Below are 21,964 nucleotides of genomic sequence, written 5' to 3' on the forward strand. Positions count from 1 at the left end.
ACTGAAAGCAGCTGAATGAACCCAGCATGCTACTCAGCATCATAGGTTTATATGAGGAGCTTCTCCTCATATGATATGGGACTGACATGTGGAGAGATCTGTGGGAAGCCTCTGAAATAACACAATGCAAAGATGTTGAGTACATCTTGAAAGAATAGCAGGATAATTGCAGCACACATGATTAAAACAACTCCAAAAACCTGCTCCTCATCTCCCTGTACAAGTCAGCATTTTTGTAGCAGGGCAATTAGCTCTACACAGTSAGATCCTGCCATTTGGACTGATAGGGAGTTCCAAAATGTCTGCAGAGAAATGAGACTTTTGTACCTGTGCAAGAAGCTTGCATATCCCTCAGGAATATCCACTGGAGGCAGACCTCTTACTTTTGAGCAGTAGGTTGATATTAGTAATGGAAATTGACACCCCAGATTGATGCCAGTCTATAAGTAATTGGTATAATGATAGAAATTCATCTGTCAAGCACTGTATGATAAGCTTTCATAATACCTCCTAAGCCTCTGTTTATCTACAGGCTCTGGGCCCAAGGAATGTGCTTGAAGTAAGTCCTGCTTTCAGAGAATTCAGCATGCAGATTTACCCTAGTGCTGCTGAATATCCAGTGCTGATAGTTTTGCTTTTCTACTGCTATGTGTTAATGTACTGAAAGGGGTACAAGATCTTTCACAGAGAACAATGCTTCCTAAAAGGTCTATACAGAGTCATACCGCTGTACTGGGCCTGGGAAGAAAGGTGCTGAGATCTGATTTTACCCTTGCTGGAAAAGTACTCCAGTTCAGGGTCTTGCTCCCCCTCAGAGTCTTTCTGCTGCCATTCTTTTCAAGAGGKGTTCAGTGGCGTGTTTTCTTTTACATCTCCACAGTGAGACAGGCTATCACTTTTTTTTATTTCTTCTTTGTAGCATCATCTATGTCCTCAGACTTAAATGGGTCTTCAGATCCCCAAATGATCATAATGGAATGAAAGATATTTTTCCAAAAACAAGCGGAGTAGGGAAGGACAGAGGAAGAATTCTTCTCACCTATAGCATAGTATGAGTCAGCTACATTTTGGAATTTATCATTGCCTCATTTGCAAGTTTGATAGGATGTGAAAATACAGTAAAACCAAAAAAAAAAAAGCAACTGATGACATTGTAATACATTGTTTATAGCTTGTCTTAATTTTAAATGGACATCAGATTGCCAGTCAGCAGAAATTACTACAAAGTGACTTTCACAGCAGAATCTCTTTTACCAAGCTGAGTTTGCAATCTCTATCAGGTTAGGCAACCCACCAAGACCATAAACATTTTGATGATTACTAAATTGAAAAGAGTTAAACATGCCAAACAGTAGAGAGGTCATCTAAGCATAAAAGGAGGAAACAGAGGGGTCAATGTTTCACAAATGTGCATCAGCAAAATTTGTCTTAAYAGACAGAAATACTGCCACACAACTAATTTGTGAGCATTACATCCCAGGCATACAGAAAGAACTTGGGATAAGCTTCTGAAACAAGCACTTAAATATGGCAACCTGCCCTGGTATCTTATTCCTCTAAGTACTACAGGTGGCAAAGGCCAAAATGAATGAAATGGGAATCAAGCCATCAGCAGGGGGTCGGTAATTTATATCTGCAGGAGTTTGTACAAGTATATGTACATATATATATGTATATATTTATATATATGGGCAGAGTATACCTTTTTAATAGGGAAACTTTCTCAAATCTGAGCAAACATAAAATTTCTAACACTGGCCATACTCTCCACTGAAGAGACTTTGTAATTTCAGACACAATTTAATTTGTTCATTTTTTAAAAAATTAAGTTATGGTAATGCAACAGCAAAAAAAATCTGTAAAATGTATGTCAAATCAACTTGAAGAAACACCTTTACTTCTGTACTTCTACATAAGCAATTCCTTTTACTCTGTTAGCTGACATTCTGGATGCACATTTGAAGGAACAGAGGAAAGGAGAACTATCTCTCGTGTAGTCTTTTCTGCAGCTACTCACCTAAGATCAGTTAGAGCCTGAACAATCCAAAAGCCACAGTCATCATCTTTCCATTCATTTCTCAGGAAATCTCTTCCAGTATTTATCAAACTTTCCCTCAGAGGAGGCAAACGTGACAGGCAGCATTTGCTSGCCAAATACTTAATGTCTTCTACTTGTCTTTATAACCAAACATATCCTCAGAGAATTCTCCTAGAATAGGCAATGGAACAGCACGCAGAGCAGTTGGTCTGAATTCACTATTTTTAGAAGTACCATAATTACATGCAGAGAACTCCCACGGAGAACCTTGTCACTGTTCCGGCCACTTCTCTTTCAGGAAAGGGAACTCTTTTCTAGCAAAATGGAAGCAAGGAAGGTGGTGAGTTGGCTTTAGAGTGCTAGAAAATGCCATGTTGAGTTCTGCACAGCTTGAACATACTGTAGAGTTAATAGTGGTTTTCTTTAGTTGAACATCCGAGACATCTGATGTGCTTCTACCATGCAGTGCAAATACACAAATTTATTAAGCTAGTTCAAAATGGCATTGGAACTCTTTCCAAAAATAGAAAAAAGAATATCCAAAGCACTCTGTTATACTCCATCAGCCTGCTACAAGACAGGAGATTATTCTCAGCTTGGTAGGACAGAGATAAGCTATCACTCTGGAGGAGAAATGACTCGGAACAATCACTGTTCAGTAGTCTACATGAAGAGTAAACATGAAAGTTTGGTACCACAAAGCTATATAAAGACAAGTAGAACTTACTGAGATCAGAGGGTAGAATGGGAGGTGAGCAGAAAAAGGTGGGCTTTACATGAACACCATGAGAAGACTGCATTTGAATCTTGTAACTCACWGCTCACATAACTGCACAGCAGAAAAGCTGACATAGCACGTGGCTGGACCTTGAGCAGAATTTGTAAGTTTTGGCTGTATTTGCTGCAGCAAGCAACTGTGCAGCTTTTTGTTGTTGTTGCTGTTGTTTTTAATCTGATTACACTCATGTAGGAGGATGTGTAAGCCTGAACACAGACCCCTTGCAGTGATGAATTATGGAAAAGACAAGCAAGACAGTCTAATAATAGGGAACTTTCATCCAAACGTGAGGTTAGTTTCCTCAACCTAGCCATGAAGGCTAGGYTGAGGAAACTAACCTCACGTTTGGATGAAAAGTTTCCTATTATTAAAATTTAAATATATAGAAACTGCTAGCACTCAGAATTTAAGCAGTTTGATCATGATCATTCACTGCAGAGATAAGAATCAGAATAGCATTCACAACTCGCAAAATGTAGTATCCTGTTTTAGAAGATTATGCATGCTTACTGCAAAGTAGCACTTCTCCAGAAAGGTTTTTCATCTTTTTTTTTTTTTTTTTTTTTTTTTTAAGGAACAGAAAAGAAGTATTTTAATCTTAAAAGAACTAGCATTATATAAAACAGATTTTTAAAACGCATACATCAGTGCAAAATCATTTATTCCCACCAGAACATTCATTTCAAAGCAAGCAGTGCAGTTTCTTTAGTCTGAGGCCCAAGATTACCCTCATTAGAGTTTCTTACCCAAGAGAGAATTTGTTTGTTTCTGTATTATAAATCTAACAGCTACATTAGCCTTTTACACAACTATTCATTTCTAAATTATTGTGTACAGCCTACAAAATAGAAAACRTTTTAGCTTATTCACAGACAAGCATGTTCCGCTGTTACTCAAATATGATTGGTTTCCACAGATAGATGGTGCCTAAGACTTATTTTTTAATGAAATTATTGTGTGTCATTTTAAGGAATATTTTGCTCTTAGAGATCATTTTGGTCTTACGTGAATAAAGCATGCACCTTCTCTAGCTACTTGGCATATCACTTAATACTCTAACTTTGCGTGACATCTAGGGGGAAGGGAAGAGATCTGACCCAGAATGGCATATCTGCCGTAAATGGTAGTGATTTATGGAGGTTTCTTTCACTAATTCACCACCTTATGGTTCAGCTTTTTACTGTCTCGCAAATCAGATCATATTTTCCCCAGCTCTGCTCACAAGGTATCTATTTGAACACTAAGGCTTATATACCCAGAAGGTAATTCTAGATTGTAAATTTTAAACAGGAGACATCCATTAGCATTAGTTTAGCTTAGCAACAGTCACCTATTCAATTCATTTTATGCCAGAGAACGTCTTGTCCATTACTGCATTAGTTATTTGTTTTCAGTCTGTATCATGAATTCTTTGAATAAATCTTCTGTACACTTCCATTTCTCCTAGATATTGATGAATGTGCTGAAAATATTTGTGCCCAACTTTGTGTAAACTCTCCAGGAAGTTATAGATGCTATTGTGATGGCAAGAAAGGCTTCAAGCTTTCTAAAGACATGAAGAATTGTGAGGTAAAACTGCACAATGTAAAATTCTATGGGTAAAAGTACAAAGTTGGATGTTTTTTTATGACAGGGTGTGTTAGATTAGGGAATATAGAAAAATATTTAAGAACTGATTAAAAATTGCTGAGAAAGTACTGGGGACTCAGCTGTGGTTTGGTTCATGAAGCATACCCAGTAGGGATTTGGATGCTATTCAGTTTATGCATGCTCACTTACAGGAATCCTGTCGGGAGGTGCCTGCCTTGGCCAGTGTTTTTTATTCCCTAGTTGCTTCCAAAAATGAAGCCCCAGCTTTCTCCTATCAAACAAGTAATTTCTGTTCAGCTTACTCATAACCAGAATACTTTATTTGCCATATATTCCCAAGTTTTCCTTAGTCTGCACAAAGGATTCACTCACTTTCAGAATTACTCTATGCTTTTCCCATTGAAAAAAAATTGGATTCTTTTCCACATACCTGATCTGCCATAGGTGGATTTTTTCCACAGTTCTGATTTGCTATAACTTAAGAAAAAGCCCTTGGTAACATTTGCCCGTGGAGAGTATCTCACTGCCCAAAATGGACTCTTCTTACTCAGTTTGAACATTGCACTTTTTAGTAGCAGAAAACTTGAACTATAYAGAGTTCCAGTAAAAGGATTTTCTCATGAATGGTTCTCTGTCTACTTTGAAAGGTTCAAGCAGGCTGAGACTTGTTATGTGAGGTGAGCTCAGATAACTTCCAAAAAAAAAAAAAGAAAATSCACACCTCTAACACAGTATAATAAAATTGGACCTAAACTGTAGGAACAAGGTCTGGCACTGCACTAGTATATATTTATTAGAATCTTTCCGCTCTCCGAAATTTAATATCCGAACAACATTGGGAGTCATTGTATTTCCCGTTGCTTATTCATGGGATGAGAAGGAAGAGCATTTTCTAGCCTCATTATATATTTTCTTGCAATACTGCTGTTTCAAAAGTGAGTAAGCATATATATGGAAGTTAGCTTCAAGCTTTTTAATTGCAAAAATAGTGTCAGAAGCTGAAAATATATATGTAATCCAAAGATCAGTCATACTGGCAGAGAACAAAATTCAGGAGGAATGCCTGTACATTTAATGAAATTGCTGCATCATGAATATACAGGTCAGAGTTTGGGAATGTTAATCATTAGCCATTTATCAAACTAGCAAAAATCCATCATGTTTTGAAAATAGAAGAGCCTTTCACACTTATTGTTCTTGTTTCTCTTCTGTAGAACCAGTATACGGCCATGACAAAAGATACACAGGGATAACTTTAAATTAGAAAGGCTCTTAAGCTCCTGCTAGTAGTCAGTGAGATATGTACTCTGAACCACATTCTGAAAGAGCCTTTCTGCCTCTCCATATGCAGAACCTAGTTCCCTGTACATAAAGGAAGTCTGAGTACTTCCTTTAGTCTCAAGACAAAACTGTAGATAATTAATACATGAATTTTGGCAAATGTTTCACAAAATGACAAAGAAAAAAAGGCAGTAGCGCTTTCGAGTGAATAGGAGCTGACTGAATTTAGTTTACTGAATGTTTTACCTGTTTAAACTTACACCACATGTACAATATACATTATTCCTAGATATAAAGGTCTGTCTGTTCACTGTTGGAACACAGAAGCTTTTAAAACTGCGGGTACTTAAATACCTGAAACAATATAAGTGCTAAAATTTTATTCTGATTGGGATTGCAGCTGGTTGACTGTTGTTATTCTCATTGGACTTTGACTAGAGCATCAGGATTAACCCCAGTTTCATGTACTGTTGGGACACATTTAGTTGCTACATGTATTTAGAACCTCTCCTTTACAGTTTTCCTGAGAATATACATTAAGAGCATCATACTCCCACTAACAGTTTGCAAAAATATTAGTTCAGTGTTATTCCAGCAGGAAGCACACTGCTGATTGCATCAGCATCCCTTTCCACAGCTTACATAAAGAGGTGCATACAAGGAGCAGCTAGACTGAAAAATTTTCCATTAATCTATTACTAAATCCACTTGTAATTGTTACTTCGTATTTCAGGTACTAGGTAATAGTACTGCAGACTGTTCAACTATGCGTAATTTATATCAGTATATGTGAAGGAAAGAAAAGATTATTTCCTATTTTATTTAAATCTTCTCTGGCCCCATTTCCTTCTGTCACTATCTTTATATGCCACACAACTTAAATAATGAAACCTGGCAGAACGCTGGCAGACAGTGTCATAGGTCCCTTGTGAAAGGAAATGGCCTGATGAAAGATTGGAGGCCCTAATGTCTTGATTCTAATATTAATTATTTAAATACTAGTTGGAATTAGGCAGAACTATATTTCATCCTGAATTACCCTTGAACAACTTAGATACATGGACACACCAACTTCCACCCTGCAAAACTCCCCAAATCACACCGCTGTGGTAGGGCTTCTTTTGTTTATTTGGGGTTTTTTTTGTTTGTTTTTAAATCTGAATACTGAAAATAAGCCGTTACTTTAGAAGAACAGGAGGACAGGCTAATAGCAAGGAACAGAAGTTGTTTCATGAAATAATACCACTGTGCAGAGTTGACTGCTTTTTTCTTCTCCATTATTTCCAGCCTGTTCCAGTATGTATCCCACTGAACTTTGAAAAGAATTATGAGCTGCTCTACCTGGCAGAACAATTTATAGGGATTCCTGTTCTGTACTTAAAGTTTAAATTGCCAAATGTCACCAGGTAAGCATTTGTTATTGATAAAAGTATGGATGTAAGTTACAGGCATTTGTTTCCATTAATTTTCTCAGAGTGCAGAAAGAGTGCACTGCATGCTTAAATCATATCACCATCTCCCCACTGGTTAAGATACTTTTGTCTGGAGAATGAATTAACTGAAGTTCCTGCATATACTGGCACTTAGAGGAGTCTAGCATCATTTGAAAGAGGGCAGACAAGAGTAATGAGTCTGGAGTCAGTCTACAGCATCTCTTATTGATCGTACTCTATCCTTGAGCCAGCTCATCAGTATAAACAGGTGGCAGCTTTCTTGCACGATAAAACTGAAAGGTTTCTTTTAGATACCTCAGAAGCAAGTAGGATGCAGTAGCAGACATATCCCAGCAAGACAACAGCACTCAGCCATGGCAGACATGCTCCATTGGCATTTGAACGTGATCACACTGATGAATGAAAAAGTTGAAGTCATCCAACCATTACAGTACAAGTTAGTGATGCTGCTGTAGGGAGAGGCATGTGGACTGCAAGAAAGAGAATGCAAAGAGATCAAGGCTTGAGTGTGCAAAAAAGGAAAAGGGTCAATGGCAGTAGGTATAATATAGATTATATGAAGGTCCCATGGATGTGTGGAGAAGAGAGCAAAAGACTAGTACTTCTTCATGTACTTTATGCTGCTCTTCCTTTGAAGGAAAGAGCTGAGGTTGGGGAAGATGAGAGATAGTGATACAGATACAGTGAGACATTTAGAATTTTCATCATAAAATTTGGATGTTATAAGAAAAATGAGTGTATAGCTTGCTGTTCTATATAGGAATGGCTTAAGTTTGGATGTTGCTGCTACTTCTGCTTTGGGTAGAAGCTGTAACATACTATATATATATGTATATATAGATACACTGCTGAGAAACAAAAACCAGGTGGAAATCCCCCTTGGTGCTTTCCTTCACACAGCATTCCAAGGACGCTGATAAAGCACAACACTGTGTCTGCTGTGCTGTCTACAGGATTTCCTTTGTAGCTGTCAGAACAATTGCCGATGGTAGCAACCACTTTATTGCTCTTGAACTTCCTCACAGTGGCAGCTGAAATGGCAGTATTCTTTGACTTACTGACCAAACAATTCCAGGGAAACAAGAGGAGCAGCTGTTGAACTGGTGATCCCCAGAGCCTCAGAACCTTCCTAAAGGGTATAAATATTGATAATTTTTCCTCTGCTGAGTCCAATTTGACCTGGCATTAATGCTCTCCTAGGGGACCTTTCTAAGATGATAAATGTTTGAAACTATCTTAATAGTCTCTGTGTAAATACAGAATGCTTTTCTGTGGGTTTATGTGAAAGACAATGACATCTAGTGGACAAAAAACAAGACTGGGAGTGAAAGTGACCCAGGGTCTCAATTACAGATCTGCTTTGTCATCTTCAGCAAGCCCTTATTTCTGTAAGCTTTCTGTATCCTTAATTTATTTTATGTAGTCCAAAAGTTCTAGGAGACAAGGACTGTTTCTTACTATACTTAGTCTCTCTTCTACTCTAGCCATTACTGTAATACAAATAACAACTTTGGCATAAATGATAGATAGATAATGTTCATCCAGTTCCAAGATGCAGGCAACATATCCTCCAATTATAGAATGAAGTCTGTAAAGACAATAGTAACTAAAATGAATTGCTCAGTTATAGGACCTATAAAGTCCTTCCCATTGTATTAGAACACATCATAGATAATGTRTATTTTCCCCTACATTGCATCTCCACAGTACGCAACAGGAACGTTACCGCTGTCTTCCTACTCTAGTGGCAAGTGATATCCCTCACATGCAAAGCTCATAGCAGAGTTGGAAACTAAACCAGAGGTCTTTCAACTCCAAACCAGGGGCTTTAATCGTGAGACTTTTCCCTGCATTCAGATGAACAAGGCTTGCACTGGATTATGCTTTTGACTAATAGTTACGCAAATATCACAACTGCACAAATACAGAGTTACCAGAAGATTAATATCTATGAGCTTTGCTACCCTGTTAACAGCTTACACCAGGCTCTTCAGTATCTCATATCTCTTTTAATAATAAAATTCCTTCTTCATAATTCAGATTTTCAGCAGAATTTGATTTCCGAACATACGATGCAGAGGGAGTTATATTATATGCAGAATCCCTGGATAATGCGGCATGGATCTTGCTTGCTCTTCGTGATGGGAAGATTGAAATTCAGTTCAAGAATGAATTTGGAACAAAAGTCACCAGTGGAGGCAAAGCCATTAATGATGGACTATGGCATATAGTAAGCATAGTTTTCCTCTCTCTTGCCCTTCATTAAACACCTATGGGAAAGATCTGTTCTGATATATAAATCTGGGAGAAACTAAGCTACTTAAGAGGTTTAAAATGATTCCCCCCAATCCCAGATTTAAAAATCAACAAAAATTGTGCAAGGATGCCTTATGTCTTGGAAATTCTGGCACCTGTTTAGCGTTGCTAGAGAGATAATTACCACTGGCTGGCAAAGGAATTACTGTTTGCAGTCATTTAAAAAAAAAAAAGAAAGAAAGAAAAGAAAAAGCAGCAGAATATTAAGAAGTGTGATTGCATGAGTAAATGCATAATTTTGACACACTTTATCTAAAGGGCAAGATTAACTTTTGCTAGACCAGAAATCCAGTTTATTCTTCAAGTTTGCATACCTTATCTTTCACTAAGAAGRAAGGCCTTGTTCAGTTATAGGGTCTATGAATGACACCAAGTTATTAACTCTAGTTAGTATTTAAACAAACAAACAAAAAAACATATCTCCTGTTCCATTTCAGTACAACTTCCTTTAGATTAAAAGCCTACTTTGATGATGAACTGATTTTGTTGAGATTCAGACCCTGAGATTCAATCCTCTACAACAGGTTGCAGTGACACAAAGCACTTTGTGCCAAATGCAGRTGGAACATAGAGCAATTGTAGAAACCAGCTTCCAGCAAACTCTATAGAGCATTGAGCATAAAGCAAACTCTTAGCAATTATATGGATTTTCYTGGGATAAAAAAGGAGGCTGGAACAGCAGATTCTAATCCCAGGAATGTCCTTGGGTATGGGCAATTACCATGATTCAAGCTTAAATTTCCTGAAATAGTGAATGCATTAAAACCATTTTAAAATTGAGATATTTAGACATATATTATGTGGGCTTCATAAGGTATATATAATTGGTATTTTAAAATATTCTACTATGTGCATATGTTATGTGTATATATGTAATTATTTATATTTAATTCTAGATTTCAGTAGAAGAACTAGAAAACAGCATCAGTGTGAAAATAGCTAAAGAAGCAGTGATGAATATTAACAGCCCAGGAACTCTCTTTAAGCAGTCACATGGTTTCTTGGAAACTAAGGTGTATATTGCAGGATTACCTCGCAAAGTAGGCAGCACACTTATTAAACAGGTAATTCAAAAAAAAAAATAAAAGTAGTGCCAATTAAGGCTGTTCTGCTATTTGTGTCTTTGCATGTTGTTTGCTTAGTAGTCACAGAGGAAAGAATATCATAAAACTTATTTAGAAAAATGAAAACAGGGTTATTAACCTCTGTTTTGAAAATAAATATTTGTTCTATCGTTGGTTAGGTTTCAGTTACAGAAATGCAATGCTTAGGGGCTAATCTATCTTTCAAGATATTTCAAGATCCTAATACAGCTGTAAGATTCCCTAGATCACCACTTTTGCTGGGAGAGCATTTCACAATGATTCATGTTTCTAGTGCTGGCTATTGCTTGACCCTGAATAGRTATGGAAATCACTGTGCAGGCAGCTTTCATTTTTACTGGGTTCTTTAATAGCCCAGGCTAGACAAGGCTCATAATTCACTCAGTCCTCCATTCTCAGCAGCTCTGCCTTATGCTGGGGATTGGTACAGTGAGGTTGCTGCAACCATCTGCTTCTCAGTCCAGGTGCCCTCAAACTAATTGGCAGGCTCAGAGGGAAAAACAAACTGAACAGAGGCTACACTTCCTTAAAAATATATATATATATATATTTGCTCAAAAGTAAAGCAGAGAAGAAAAATACAAAGACATACAATATCCCTTTACTGAAGAGAAAGTCATTCCAGAAATGTCTTTGTACTTTCTAGAAAGAAAAAGATGAAACATTGAACAAGGAACAGTGCTAGTGACCACTGCTTCGGATTTGAAGCTCAAACTCTCCTTCTGTTTAGATCAAAACAGCTTTTCTGTAGCTAAAAGGCAACTTATTTTGTGCAGACTAGTAACATCAGAATGGGACTTCTTTAATAAATCAGGGGTACCTTTTGAAGACTGAGCTACTACATGCATGGTGTTTGTTTTCTCTGAGCATCAGTTCTGTAACTTACAGCATTGATATCATTACCATTGACTGCCCAGTAATAAGCTGATATGTAAAGTAACTCCTCAATATTAACAGTGTTTTTAGAACAAGTTTGAATGAAAATACCCAGTGCTGTAACTCTTCTACAGATTAACCCTCGACTAGATGGGTGTATTCGTGCTTGGAATCTGATGAATCAGGGACATTCTGGTGTAAAAGAAGTCATTCAAGAAAAACAAAGCAAACACTGTTTAGTCACTGTGGGGAGAGGATCCTTCTATCCTGGCACCGGAATGGCAAGATTTCACATAAACTATAGTACGTATTTTTCTATCATCTTCTATATTTTATGCTGGACTGGTGAAAGAACTGATGACTTGTAAAGAATCAAGAGACTAAACTATGCTGCTGCCTTTAGCAGTGATTTCAGGAACTTCTGTGAGAATTTTACTTGAACAAAGAATCTGGTCTCGTTGTGTTATCCATTTAATTTCTGAAGTGCTCTAGGTTAGGAAACATATTCTTAACTTGCAAATGATGGGGCACAGTTGAACATCCATTTTCCAGAGATGTAATTCTGCTCAATGTTTATTGTTGRGAGGGCTACCGTATTACTGACAGAAAAAGACAATTAGAGATGGAGAAACAGATCGTTGACACTTTTGTGTACACAATTCTGCTTCTAAGCAAGCGTCCTATCTAAAGGTTTTGGATGCGTTTCTCAGTTCTTCCTGAACCCAGACCTTTCTTACCCGACCTCCTGCCCTAAACTCTGATTTTTCTAATCCAGAATTCTTGAAGGCCCAAAATATGATATCTCTTGAGCATCATCCTGAATCTCATCATCCTTACACTCCCCACCTCAGCTCCTAGATTACCCTTCAGACTCTCTCTGATCCCCAATCCTATTTGTCTCCAAACTTCCTAGTCTTTCCTAGGCCTTTTCTTTAAATTCCCTAGCTCTGCTTCAGAGCTTCCTCCAGATTTTCTCATTCTTTCTGGGTTTCCAACCATCTCATCCTAGAGGTTTTTWATGACACTCAAATTTCCCAAACCTTCTTCCTATTCATGCACTAATACTACACCTGCATGTCTCCTCAAAACCCTTTGGGGGCTACTGCCATGTCTTCACCACTCCCCTTTCTGACCCTCTAGCTTCCCTAGAGCAAATCTAAGTGGCTGCCTATCATAGAATCAGTAAGGTTGGAAGGGACCTCTGGAGATCATCTAGTCCAACTGCCCTGCTCATCAGGGTCACCTACAGCATGTTAGACAGGGTTGCATCCAGGCAGGCCTTGAATCTCCTGAGAGAAGGAGACTCCACAACCTCTCTGGACGGCCTGTGCCAGTGCTCTGTCACTGTCRCAGGGAAGAAATTCCCCCTCGCGGTCAGGCGGGACTTCCTGTGCTTCAGTTTCTGCCCATTGCCTCTTGTCCTGTCACATGGGACAACAGAAAAGAGTTTGTCCCCATCCCCTTGACACCCTCCCTTCAGGTACTTATGCACATTGATAAGATCCCCCCCTCAGTCTTCTCTTCTCCAGGCTAAAGAGGCCCAGCTCTCGCAGCCGTTCCTCAGAGGGCAGGTGCTCCAGCCCTCGGATCATCTTTGTAGCCCTACGCTGGGCTCTCTCCAGTACCTCCATGTCTCTCCTGTACTGAGGAGCCCACAACTGGATGCAGTAYTCGAGATGAGGCCTCYCCAGGGCTTAGAGGGGCAGGATCACCTCCCTTGACCTGCTGGCAACACTCTTCCTAATGCACCCCAGCATACCATTGGCGTTCCTAGCCACAAGGGCACATTGCTGCCTCAGAGTCAATTTGTCGTCCACCAGCACTCCCAGGTCCTTCTCGGCAGAGCTGCTCTCCAGCAGGTCAGCCACCAGCTTGGACTGGTGCCTCAGGTTATTTCTGCCTAGGTGCAGGACTCTGCACTTGCCCTTGTTGAACCTCAGGAGGTTCCTCTCCGCCCAGCTCTCCTGGACKCCCAGCTCTCCAGCCTGTCCACRTCTCTCTGAATGGCAGCGTGGCCCTCAGGTGTATCAGCCACTCCTCCCAGCTTGGTAGCTGAGGAGGCACTCTGCCCCCTCATCCAGGTCACTGATGAAGAAGTTGAACAGGATGGGAGCCAGTACTGAGCCCTGGGGGACTCCACTAGCCACAGGCCTCCAACTGGACTCCATGCCACTGATGACAACCCTTTGAGCTCTGCCTTTCAGCCAGTTCTCAATCCACTTCACTGTCCACTCGTCTAACCCATGCTTTCTGAGCTTCTCTAGGAGGATGTTAYGGGAGACAGTGTCTAAAGCCTTGCTGAAGTCAAGGTACAAAACATCCACTGCTCTCCCACCATCTACCCAGCCAGTCATTCCATCACAGAAGACTACCAGATTGGTTAAGCAGGATTTGCCCTTGGTGAATCCCTGCTGGCTACTCCTGATCACCTCCTTTTCCTCCACGTGCCTGGAGACGACATCCAGAAGGAGCTGTTTCATCACCTTCCCAGGGATGGAGGTGAGACTGACCAGCCTATAGTTGCCTAGGTCCTCCTCCTTGCCCTTCTTGAAGACAGGAGTGACATTGGCTTTCYTCCATTCCTCAGGCACCTCTCCAGTTCTCCAGGACCTTTCAAAGATGATGGAGAGCGGCTTGGCAACAACGTCTGCCCGCTGGCTCAGTACCAGTGGGTGCATCCCATCTGGGCCCATGGATTTGTGGATGTCTAGCTTGCCCAGAAGATCTCTAATCCTATCCTCCTCAACCAAAGGAAAGTCTTCCTTTCTCCAGACTTTGTCCAGGCTACAGGATTCATGAGGGCTGCCCTTAGCAGTGAAGACTGAAGCAAAGAAGGCATTCAGTAATTCTGCCTTCTCTGTATCCCTTGTCACCAGGGCCCCCGTCCCATTCAGTAGCAGGCYCACATTTTCCCCAGTCCTCGCCTTGCGACTGATGTATCTGAAGACGCCCTTCCTGTTGTCGTTAACATCCTTTGCCAGACTCAATTCGAACTGGGCCTTAGCCTTCCTCGCCACATCTCTACATACTCTGACTGCATTCCTGTAATTCCCCCAAGTAGCCCATCCCCTCTTCCACATTCTGTGTACTTTCTTCTTCTGTCTGAATTTGGCCAGGAGCTCCTTGCTCACCCATGCAGGTCTCCTGCCCCCTTTGCTGCACTTCTTACTCATAAAGATGCACCTCTCTTGAGCTTGGAGGAAGTGATATACCTACTGCTGCCCTTCCCATAAGCTCTTACAGCCCCTTGTCTCCCTTCCCATCTGACTTTTAGTAGGGTTATGACTTCAACTCACATTTTAGGATTTCTATTTCCTGAAGACTGTACCAGAAATCAACTTGGATGTGATTTGAGGTGGGGGAGGGGGCAAGTAGCAGCAGGACAGAGACAAGGAACAACAAATAGCTTTTTAAATAGTAAACTGCCTTACAAGATACCATGATGAGATTACATTTGTGCCATGTGCATATTTTACCCCCCCACCATGTATTCCTGTTTTAACAGTGGAACTGCTTTGGAATGTCAGATGTATGACAACCACCAATCTGCTGCTCAGTAACAATAATTTGAGTAAATTAAAGCATTTTTCAGGTTTAATCTTAAACTGACTTGTAATTAATGTGGCACCTGTTCCACATTAGAATGGAGAAGGTAGGAAAAAGCCCCAAGAACAGAAATTGTGCAGGGGAAAGTGCAGAATTAATGTGTTCCTTTCTCTTTTCATTTAAGACTAGGACTTTTAGAATGAACTAGATGTCTAAAGCTCACTGTTTTTCTGGAGATTAGTACTAATTTTTCTACAATGCAAACATATTAAATACTAATTTTTAACACCTTAACAATTTTTRTTTGGCACATGAATTTATTAATTTCAATCTTTTCTTTTAAAACAGATAATCTTGACAGTGCTGAAGATTGGCTATTAAATGTGACTATGACTATTCGCCCATCCACAGACACTGGTGTTATGTTTGCCTTGGTTTCTAATGAAACAGTGCCTCTTGCTTTGTCCATAGTGGACTCTAACTCTTCTGACTCACAGGTGATCTTACAATTATCATAGCAGCTCTGGGCCAGAGCATCAGCCCATATAAATCAGCACATCTCTTCTGTCTTTGCCTCACTGAGCTTACTACTCCATTTGTTAAAAACAAACTAAAAGAAGTTACTTACTCTTACTTACAGTGGAGCTAGAAGGCTGAATTAATATTTTGCAGAGTACTTAGATCATATGGTGTAGAAAAGATATTACTATTAATGATTGCTACAGCGGTGACCAAGCACTAAATACGCTTGTATTAGACACTATTCATTAGGTCATGTCTTTTTTTTCCAACCTTTCAGCCCAAATGCACAATGCAGGAAAGGGCATATAACAGAACTAGAGTGATAACAGTATAGCATTGACAACACATTAGTTTTGATTCATAAGTAGTCCTCAAGTTTCTGTTTAAGTCCATTTACATCAAGATAAATGGRTAGAGCGTGATTGTGCACCATGGCTAATCCATGTATTTGCCTGAAATAAGAACTTGCAACGAAAACATGGTTACCTTTGAGTCTGTAGCAGTACTCCTTTTGACTTCAAGAGAAACAGGATTTCACCTCAGAACCATAGCCCAAGAATTTCTACTGTAAACATTTTCAATTATAAATTGAAGAATGTAATTGAATGGCTTTGTTTTCAAAGGTGATGGATATACAGCTACTATCAACTTCCATAACTTTTCCAACTTCAGGTGCTAATTTTTTAAAAGCGGCTCTGACATTTCCTTTTCTTTCTACTTCCAAATACAAAACACATCTGAAACAAATTAAAATGCATCAGAACCAAATATGCATTAAAGTTATATATGACATCTTCCTCACCCTCCCTCCCATTCTTCCATTTAGGAAATCATTGTGACCATTGGAAACATCACTGTTGCACAGCTGGAATCAAAGAAGTTGTGTACGCCTAAAAAAGTGCTGGTAGGACTTCTAGTAACCAAACAGCAACTTGAACTGACAGTTGATTCACACACAGACAGAAGCAATTCAGAACAACTGTCTATCCTGCATGAAGCAATGATGACAAACGTTGTTACCTACTTGGGTGGCCTGCCAGGTGAACTTCTCTTTTAATTCATTCATTTGTATAAGCTTGATTTTTACTCAGACTTAGCCAAGTTAGAAAAAGCCTACAACCGTACAAAAAGACTCATCTTTTTAAAATGCTTTTAGTTTTCATGCAGTCTGTTCAGCTTCTGATTGAGCCTGCTTTTCCATAACAGCATTATTAGGTCCTTTTAAAGGCATGAGCCTCTCTCCAGGTGTTTAAATTTGGAAATAATCTGRGAAGAGTCTTGTTTCTTGAGCTGAGGAGTTAGCATTGTGTATTTCTGACTTGCCTCCAGCTGGCACATTTTAGGAAGCGCATCAGCTTTGTAAGAATCAAAGCCAGGCATCTGTAAGTAAATGAAGCAGAAATGCCACAGGGATAATTTGGTTGTAATAATTGCACTCTTGACAATAGGTGATTGCTAATTTTTTTGAGACAGAAAACGTATTGAAACTAGAAGTAACATTTTGTTTAAAACAAGCTGCAAGTGAATTCTCCTTTAGATGCAGACAAGCATTATTTTTGTGCAGGAAGCAGCGCTTAGCTGTACAATAGCTTGGCTTCAGGGGAAATCATGCAGAAAAAATATTGCTACAGATGAGGATTTTTCAAAGCCTCAAGTCCTCAAGCTTGAAAATTGGTGTGGGAAAGACACTGTGGATACAAGGTTAAGTTACTACTAATGGAACTTTTCTGTATCCTCCATTAAAGGGGTTTTAGGAAGAATAAGTCATAGTTCCTAAAGGARTCCTAGAATTCTGACCAACAGTTTTGAATTGACATGCATGTTACATATAGGCTTTTATGTCATTGCACTGCCACAGTTATACCAGTCTTTGCTCCTTATCTGCAATGTAGCTCTTYTGCAGGAGACAAGGGTACACTGAAGTAGAAAGAGGAGAGGAACTGTGAATCCCTCAGAAATGATCTCTTTAGGCATTTCCAAGGTAACACACACAAAGGGAACTGGAACTGTGGTTCCATCCTCTGGACTTCCCTGTCAGAGCAGAAGCAAGGTATTTTGGGCAGCACTGCAGGTACCACAGCCTCTGTCTTAAGTGTTAGCTGCCTCTTTACCCAGCTATGTATATAAGAATTGCTCTCTACAAGTCTTGATAGAGAGGTAATCAAGCATAGGATAACTTAGGCACAAAGAAAGAAAATCTCTCTCCTATTTTTGCTTTTGAATGGATATGCAACATCTTGGAAGCCAGCTAGTCACCTAAGTTCAATTCAAATTCAATGTGTAAAGTGAGGAGAGCACTAATGGTGAAGTACCATCAGACATCGTGGCAGCAAAAGCATTTGTGGTTTTTTTTAATGACTACTGAATTAAATTTAAATGCGTTTTAATTTAGTTCAGTAGAAAAGAGAGATGAAATCAGTATTTACTTAGTAGAGGTGAGCCAGCAGGTTAATTGAACCATAGTAACTTAACTATGATTTTGGTCATTTCTTAGGCCTCCTCCCCTTTGTGATATTTAAGTGTTCTTCCTAGCACATTGCCAGCTATAGAGTAATTTGAGCCTTAAGAGCTTAGACCCTGGCTTAAGTCATACATTCCAACTAAATAAGCAGCACGTATTAGTCCTTGCTGTGCCATACAATTAAGCGTAACTTCCCAGTTTTACAAAACATTTTGTTAATTTACAATCAAAAATGTCCTGTATCTCTCAATAGTCTCTACATAGAGGTCTCAAAAATACAACATTATCCAAAATAACCTCTTCCTCAATAGCATTCTGTTACTAAGGGGAGAAAAAGTAATACAGGAAAGCTATTTTAAATCCCAGTGTGTAGCCACTAYGGTACATTCATATTGATTCACCTCCTGAAAAGCCTCTTGGATTACTGAACAACATAAAAGGATAGGTAATGATCCCCACACTGAGGGGGCACAAAGAACTTTGTGGTTCAAAATATACCTAACAAAAATATATATTTCATGAAGACCAGAATTCCCCTTTTTAGTACATGTTTCTTCAAATTAAGAACAATGTTGGAGTATTTATTTTTGTTAATTCAGTACATTCAGTGCCAGCTGAATGAGGTTTTCAGTTCTATGACAGCAGTGTGTTAACACTGGGGTAACAAAAGTAGAAGAGCATGCTTCTATAGTCCTATTTCTGCAGTATATAGCAAAATAAAATTGGAAAGAAGCAAAATGTCATACTCCYGAGACTATCACAGATATCTTCTAGGAGAGATAGGATGATTAAATCTGAAAGATACATGATGAGGTCAGCTTCTAGGTATCCTCATTCTGTTGCTGAAGGTACTTGGATTACCTTCTGTCYACCTTGCAAGAATCTGGCCATACCCTCACAGGAACACATGCATGATTCTGGTTTGGTATACTACTTGCTGGAAGCTAGCATATCAGTGATCTGATGTTGTCATAATCTAAACAATAACTAAATGAGCAGCAGATAAAGTGGGTCTTCTGCGGAGAAGTGACTTGGAAGAAGCAATAAGGAAGCAATAAATTGTGTGGAGTTCCCAGGAGTCCCTTATCTGAGAACTTGCAAATTCAAATCCAGAATAGCTTTCTAGTAAAAGCTAAGTGGTTCTTCCAGTGACCTCTAAAGCCATAAACATGTGTTTGTAGGTCAGGACAAGAACAGTATTAGTTCACTGTAGTTAATACAGGAAATATTGCTAAGAAAAAAGACCTCTTAGTTACTTCTAATGCATATTTGAAATTATATTGACCTTTCTCAACTTTGCTGACTTCATCTCAAATGCTCTTAAACAAGAGGGAGAAGAACATATGAAGTTAAATGTTTCCTGACAAATTGCTGTTTTCTCCCATAGATTACTGATGGCTAGGAATAGAGTGTTCCTTGTCTTTTTGCTAATCTGAAAAATACATAGGATGTTGCGTGCCTTGGCCTAATAAATTCAATGTGTTTTTGTGCAGATGTTCCTCTGGGTGCTACGTTAGTAACTGCTTTTTATAACGGCTGCATGGAGGTGAAGATCAACAACAGACAGCTGGATCTGGATGAAGCTGTTTTTAAACACAATGACATTAGATCTCACTCATGCCCACTGATTATGGAAGAACCATTCAATTCTTAATTTAACTTTTTCCTTTCAGATATAATTTGTGTAATTAGTCTCATGCCATAATGAAGCCTGCATTACTTTAGTTTGGGATGTGCCAGGAAAATAATCAACAGCATGTTTTTCTTCCCCTTATGTAGCATGGAGGAGGGGGGAAAATCCCCTCTTCTTTCAGCAGTAGAGACACACAATCAAGATCAAAATTCTGTAAAATGTTCTTTTATTCACATCAGTGGTAAATCTTAAACTCAGATTTATCTTCACCATTCATACTATGTCCTTGATATACGTAGTTTGGAGAACAGGTTCAGAAAGTTCTGACTGGAACCAATTTCACATCTTTTCATATATCAGCACAAAGCTAAAAGTTGCAAGTTTTGGCAGCATATTTRAATCTAAACAAAACCATTCCCATTAAACTTTTCTAAACAAAACATACAAAGAAAAATCTCTACAGTTTTTCTTTTCAGTAAAGGGAAGAAACACCCTGGAATTTTGAGCTAAACTTTTCTGTAGATACATTTACAAATTTTTAAGCAATATCGGGGAAGCAACTTAAACACAAGTGTTTTTGCAAATAGCTCATGTTTTATTATACCAGTATTAATTATTTCTATCTTAGGAACCAAGCTTTAGACTTTTTACAGCATTCTGGGTCAGGTCAGGTAGTTCATTCCAAAGTGGATTAAAATACAGCCCAGGCAGCTTTAGAAAACGGAAGAATCACAGGACATCAAACTGGAATTTTCACAACAAATKTAACACTCCCAAGATAAGCACCTTCACATGGTCAGTCATGCTCCCCTTATTTAGGCCAACTTTGCATCCGCAGAGCCTSTAGAGGAGAAAATTAATTTGCAAGGCCTGTTACAGTTGCGTTTCTCATGTGCATGAAAGCCTAAATTTTGCAGGCAGCTTCAGAATACAAAGCATATTCATGCTCAGCCAAATTTAATGGAAAAGGTAATTAGATAAGTATTCTTTTCCTCAAGTGTGTTCATTTCAAGCATTTTGAATATTTCTTCAACCTCCTTTGAGTGATCTTTCCACTTCTAACCTCATTTCCCCACAACCAGCAGCCTCCCTTGGCAGCTCACCAAGTGATTTTGTTAACCCCAAAATAAATAAATAGCAAGAGAATGGCCATAGCAATGAGTATATGCTGCCATCAGTCAATCAGAGACACATTTATCTGCTAGAATTCTTGACCTGAGATTTACTTTCTACACTTGAGACACTGAAGTGAAAATGTATGTACAGAGGATTCATTTGAGGATTACTTTTCCCCAGAGATCTTCTCCATACAATAGTGGGACTTCTCTCATTGTTGCGTGCTAACACTGATAAATTAGTACTGCAGAATATAAGCCCATCTTTCAGTGTTATTGCTCTGTCTGAGGTTTTTGTTAACTTCACTTCCTATTTGTACCCTTTAATATAACACGGTGTTAGCTGTGACTTTCATGTCAGCCGGCCCCAGTACACTCTTAGTTTGTCCAGCACTGCTTCATAYATAGTTTTTTATTGGCAAGAATTGCACAGAGGCAACACTCAGTAGCTAAAATGCCAGTGAACTACTGGTTCACTTTTCTGAAATGGCACACAGAAAGTGTGATCCCTCTAGACTCTGTGGAAGGGAAATAATTGCTGGAAAGCATCCCTTCCTGCTCTTTTCTGCTTGTGCCCTGGAACACATAGTTCATTTGAGCCTAAGTCAAATAAGCACCCTACCAAAATAAGCAGGTTTCAGGTGCGAGGCTGAACTGAAATGGGATTTTTGACATCAAACACACTTTTGGTTACTGCATTTACGGTATCTCAGCAGCAAAAACCTAATGCTAGAATGCTCTTGGTCAACCCATTTGCCTTGCACAACAAACAGAAATAATGAGATGGGAAATGCACAGTAAAGTGTCAGCAATACAATAAATGCATATGTCAGGCTGTGCAAACAGCAGAAGAAGGGGTTGGACTTTTTAGGGGGTTTGGGGGGTTTGGGGGGCTTAAAAATAATAAATAGTACAGAGAGGAAATTAAAGAAAACAGATTACCTAGTTTCCTGCTGGGACACCACTTCTTTTTGTTTTCATGTAAAAATATTCTAGAATATTGTAGTTATAATGAAACTCCATACTGGTTTTTGAATGTAAATGTGCCTCCTTATTGTAAGAAATAAAAGCAGTATTTGCAAGTTTCTTACTTCAGGTTGTATTTGCATACCTTCATTCATTTTCACTGTGCAAGACTTGATCAAATGGTCAAATGGCTTACTTAACAGTCTGTAATAGTCTTCAGCATCAACAAAAAAAAAATTACTACAGATTAATATGCTGTCCAAATAGGAATCCATATTCTCTAGA

The 21,964-nt window shown here is 39.0% G+C and overlaps 1 protein-coding gene across 1 annotated transcript in view; it reads left to right on the forward strand.

The window, feature by feature from the left end:
• Window positions 1–21,600, forward strand: part of PROS1 (protein S) — a 32,665-nt gene extending 11,065 nt beyond the window's left edge. The window contains exons 7-14 of the mRNA XM_085315920.1: window positions 4,264–4,385; window positions 6,975–7,093; window positions 9,182–9,371; window positions 10,354–10,521; window positions 11,571–11,739; window positions 15,331–15,479; window positions 16,331–16,544; window positions 19,459–21,600. Coding sequence (XP_085172046.1) covers window positions 4,264–4,385; window positions 6,975–7,093; window positions 9,182–9,371; window positions 10,354–10,521; window positions 11,571–11,739; window positions 15,331–15,479; window positions 16,331–16,544; window positions 19,459–19,619 — 1,292 coding nt within the window. The 3' untranslated portion in view covers window positions 19,620–21,600. The remainder of the gene's footprint in view (window positions 1–4,263; window positions 4,386–6,974; window positions 7,094–9,181; window positions 9,372–10,353; window positions 10,522–11,570; window positions 11,740–15,330; window positions 15,480–16,330; window positions 16,545–19,458) is intronic.
• Window positions 21,601–21,964: the final 364 nt, after the last annotated feature.

The sequence above is a fragment of the Rhea americana genome, unplaced genomic scaffold, assembly GCF_003343005.1.
Source record: "Rhea americana isolate MKP2758 unplaced genomic scaffold, rheAme1 scaffold_442, whole genome shotgun sequence".
NCBI classification, from domain to species: domain Eukaryota; kingdom Metazoa; phylum Chordata; class Aves; order Rheiformes; family Rheidae; genus Rhea; species Rhea americana.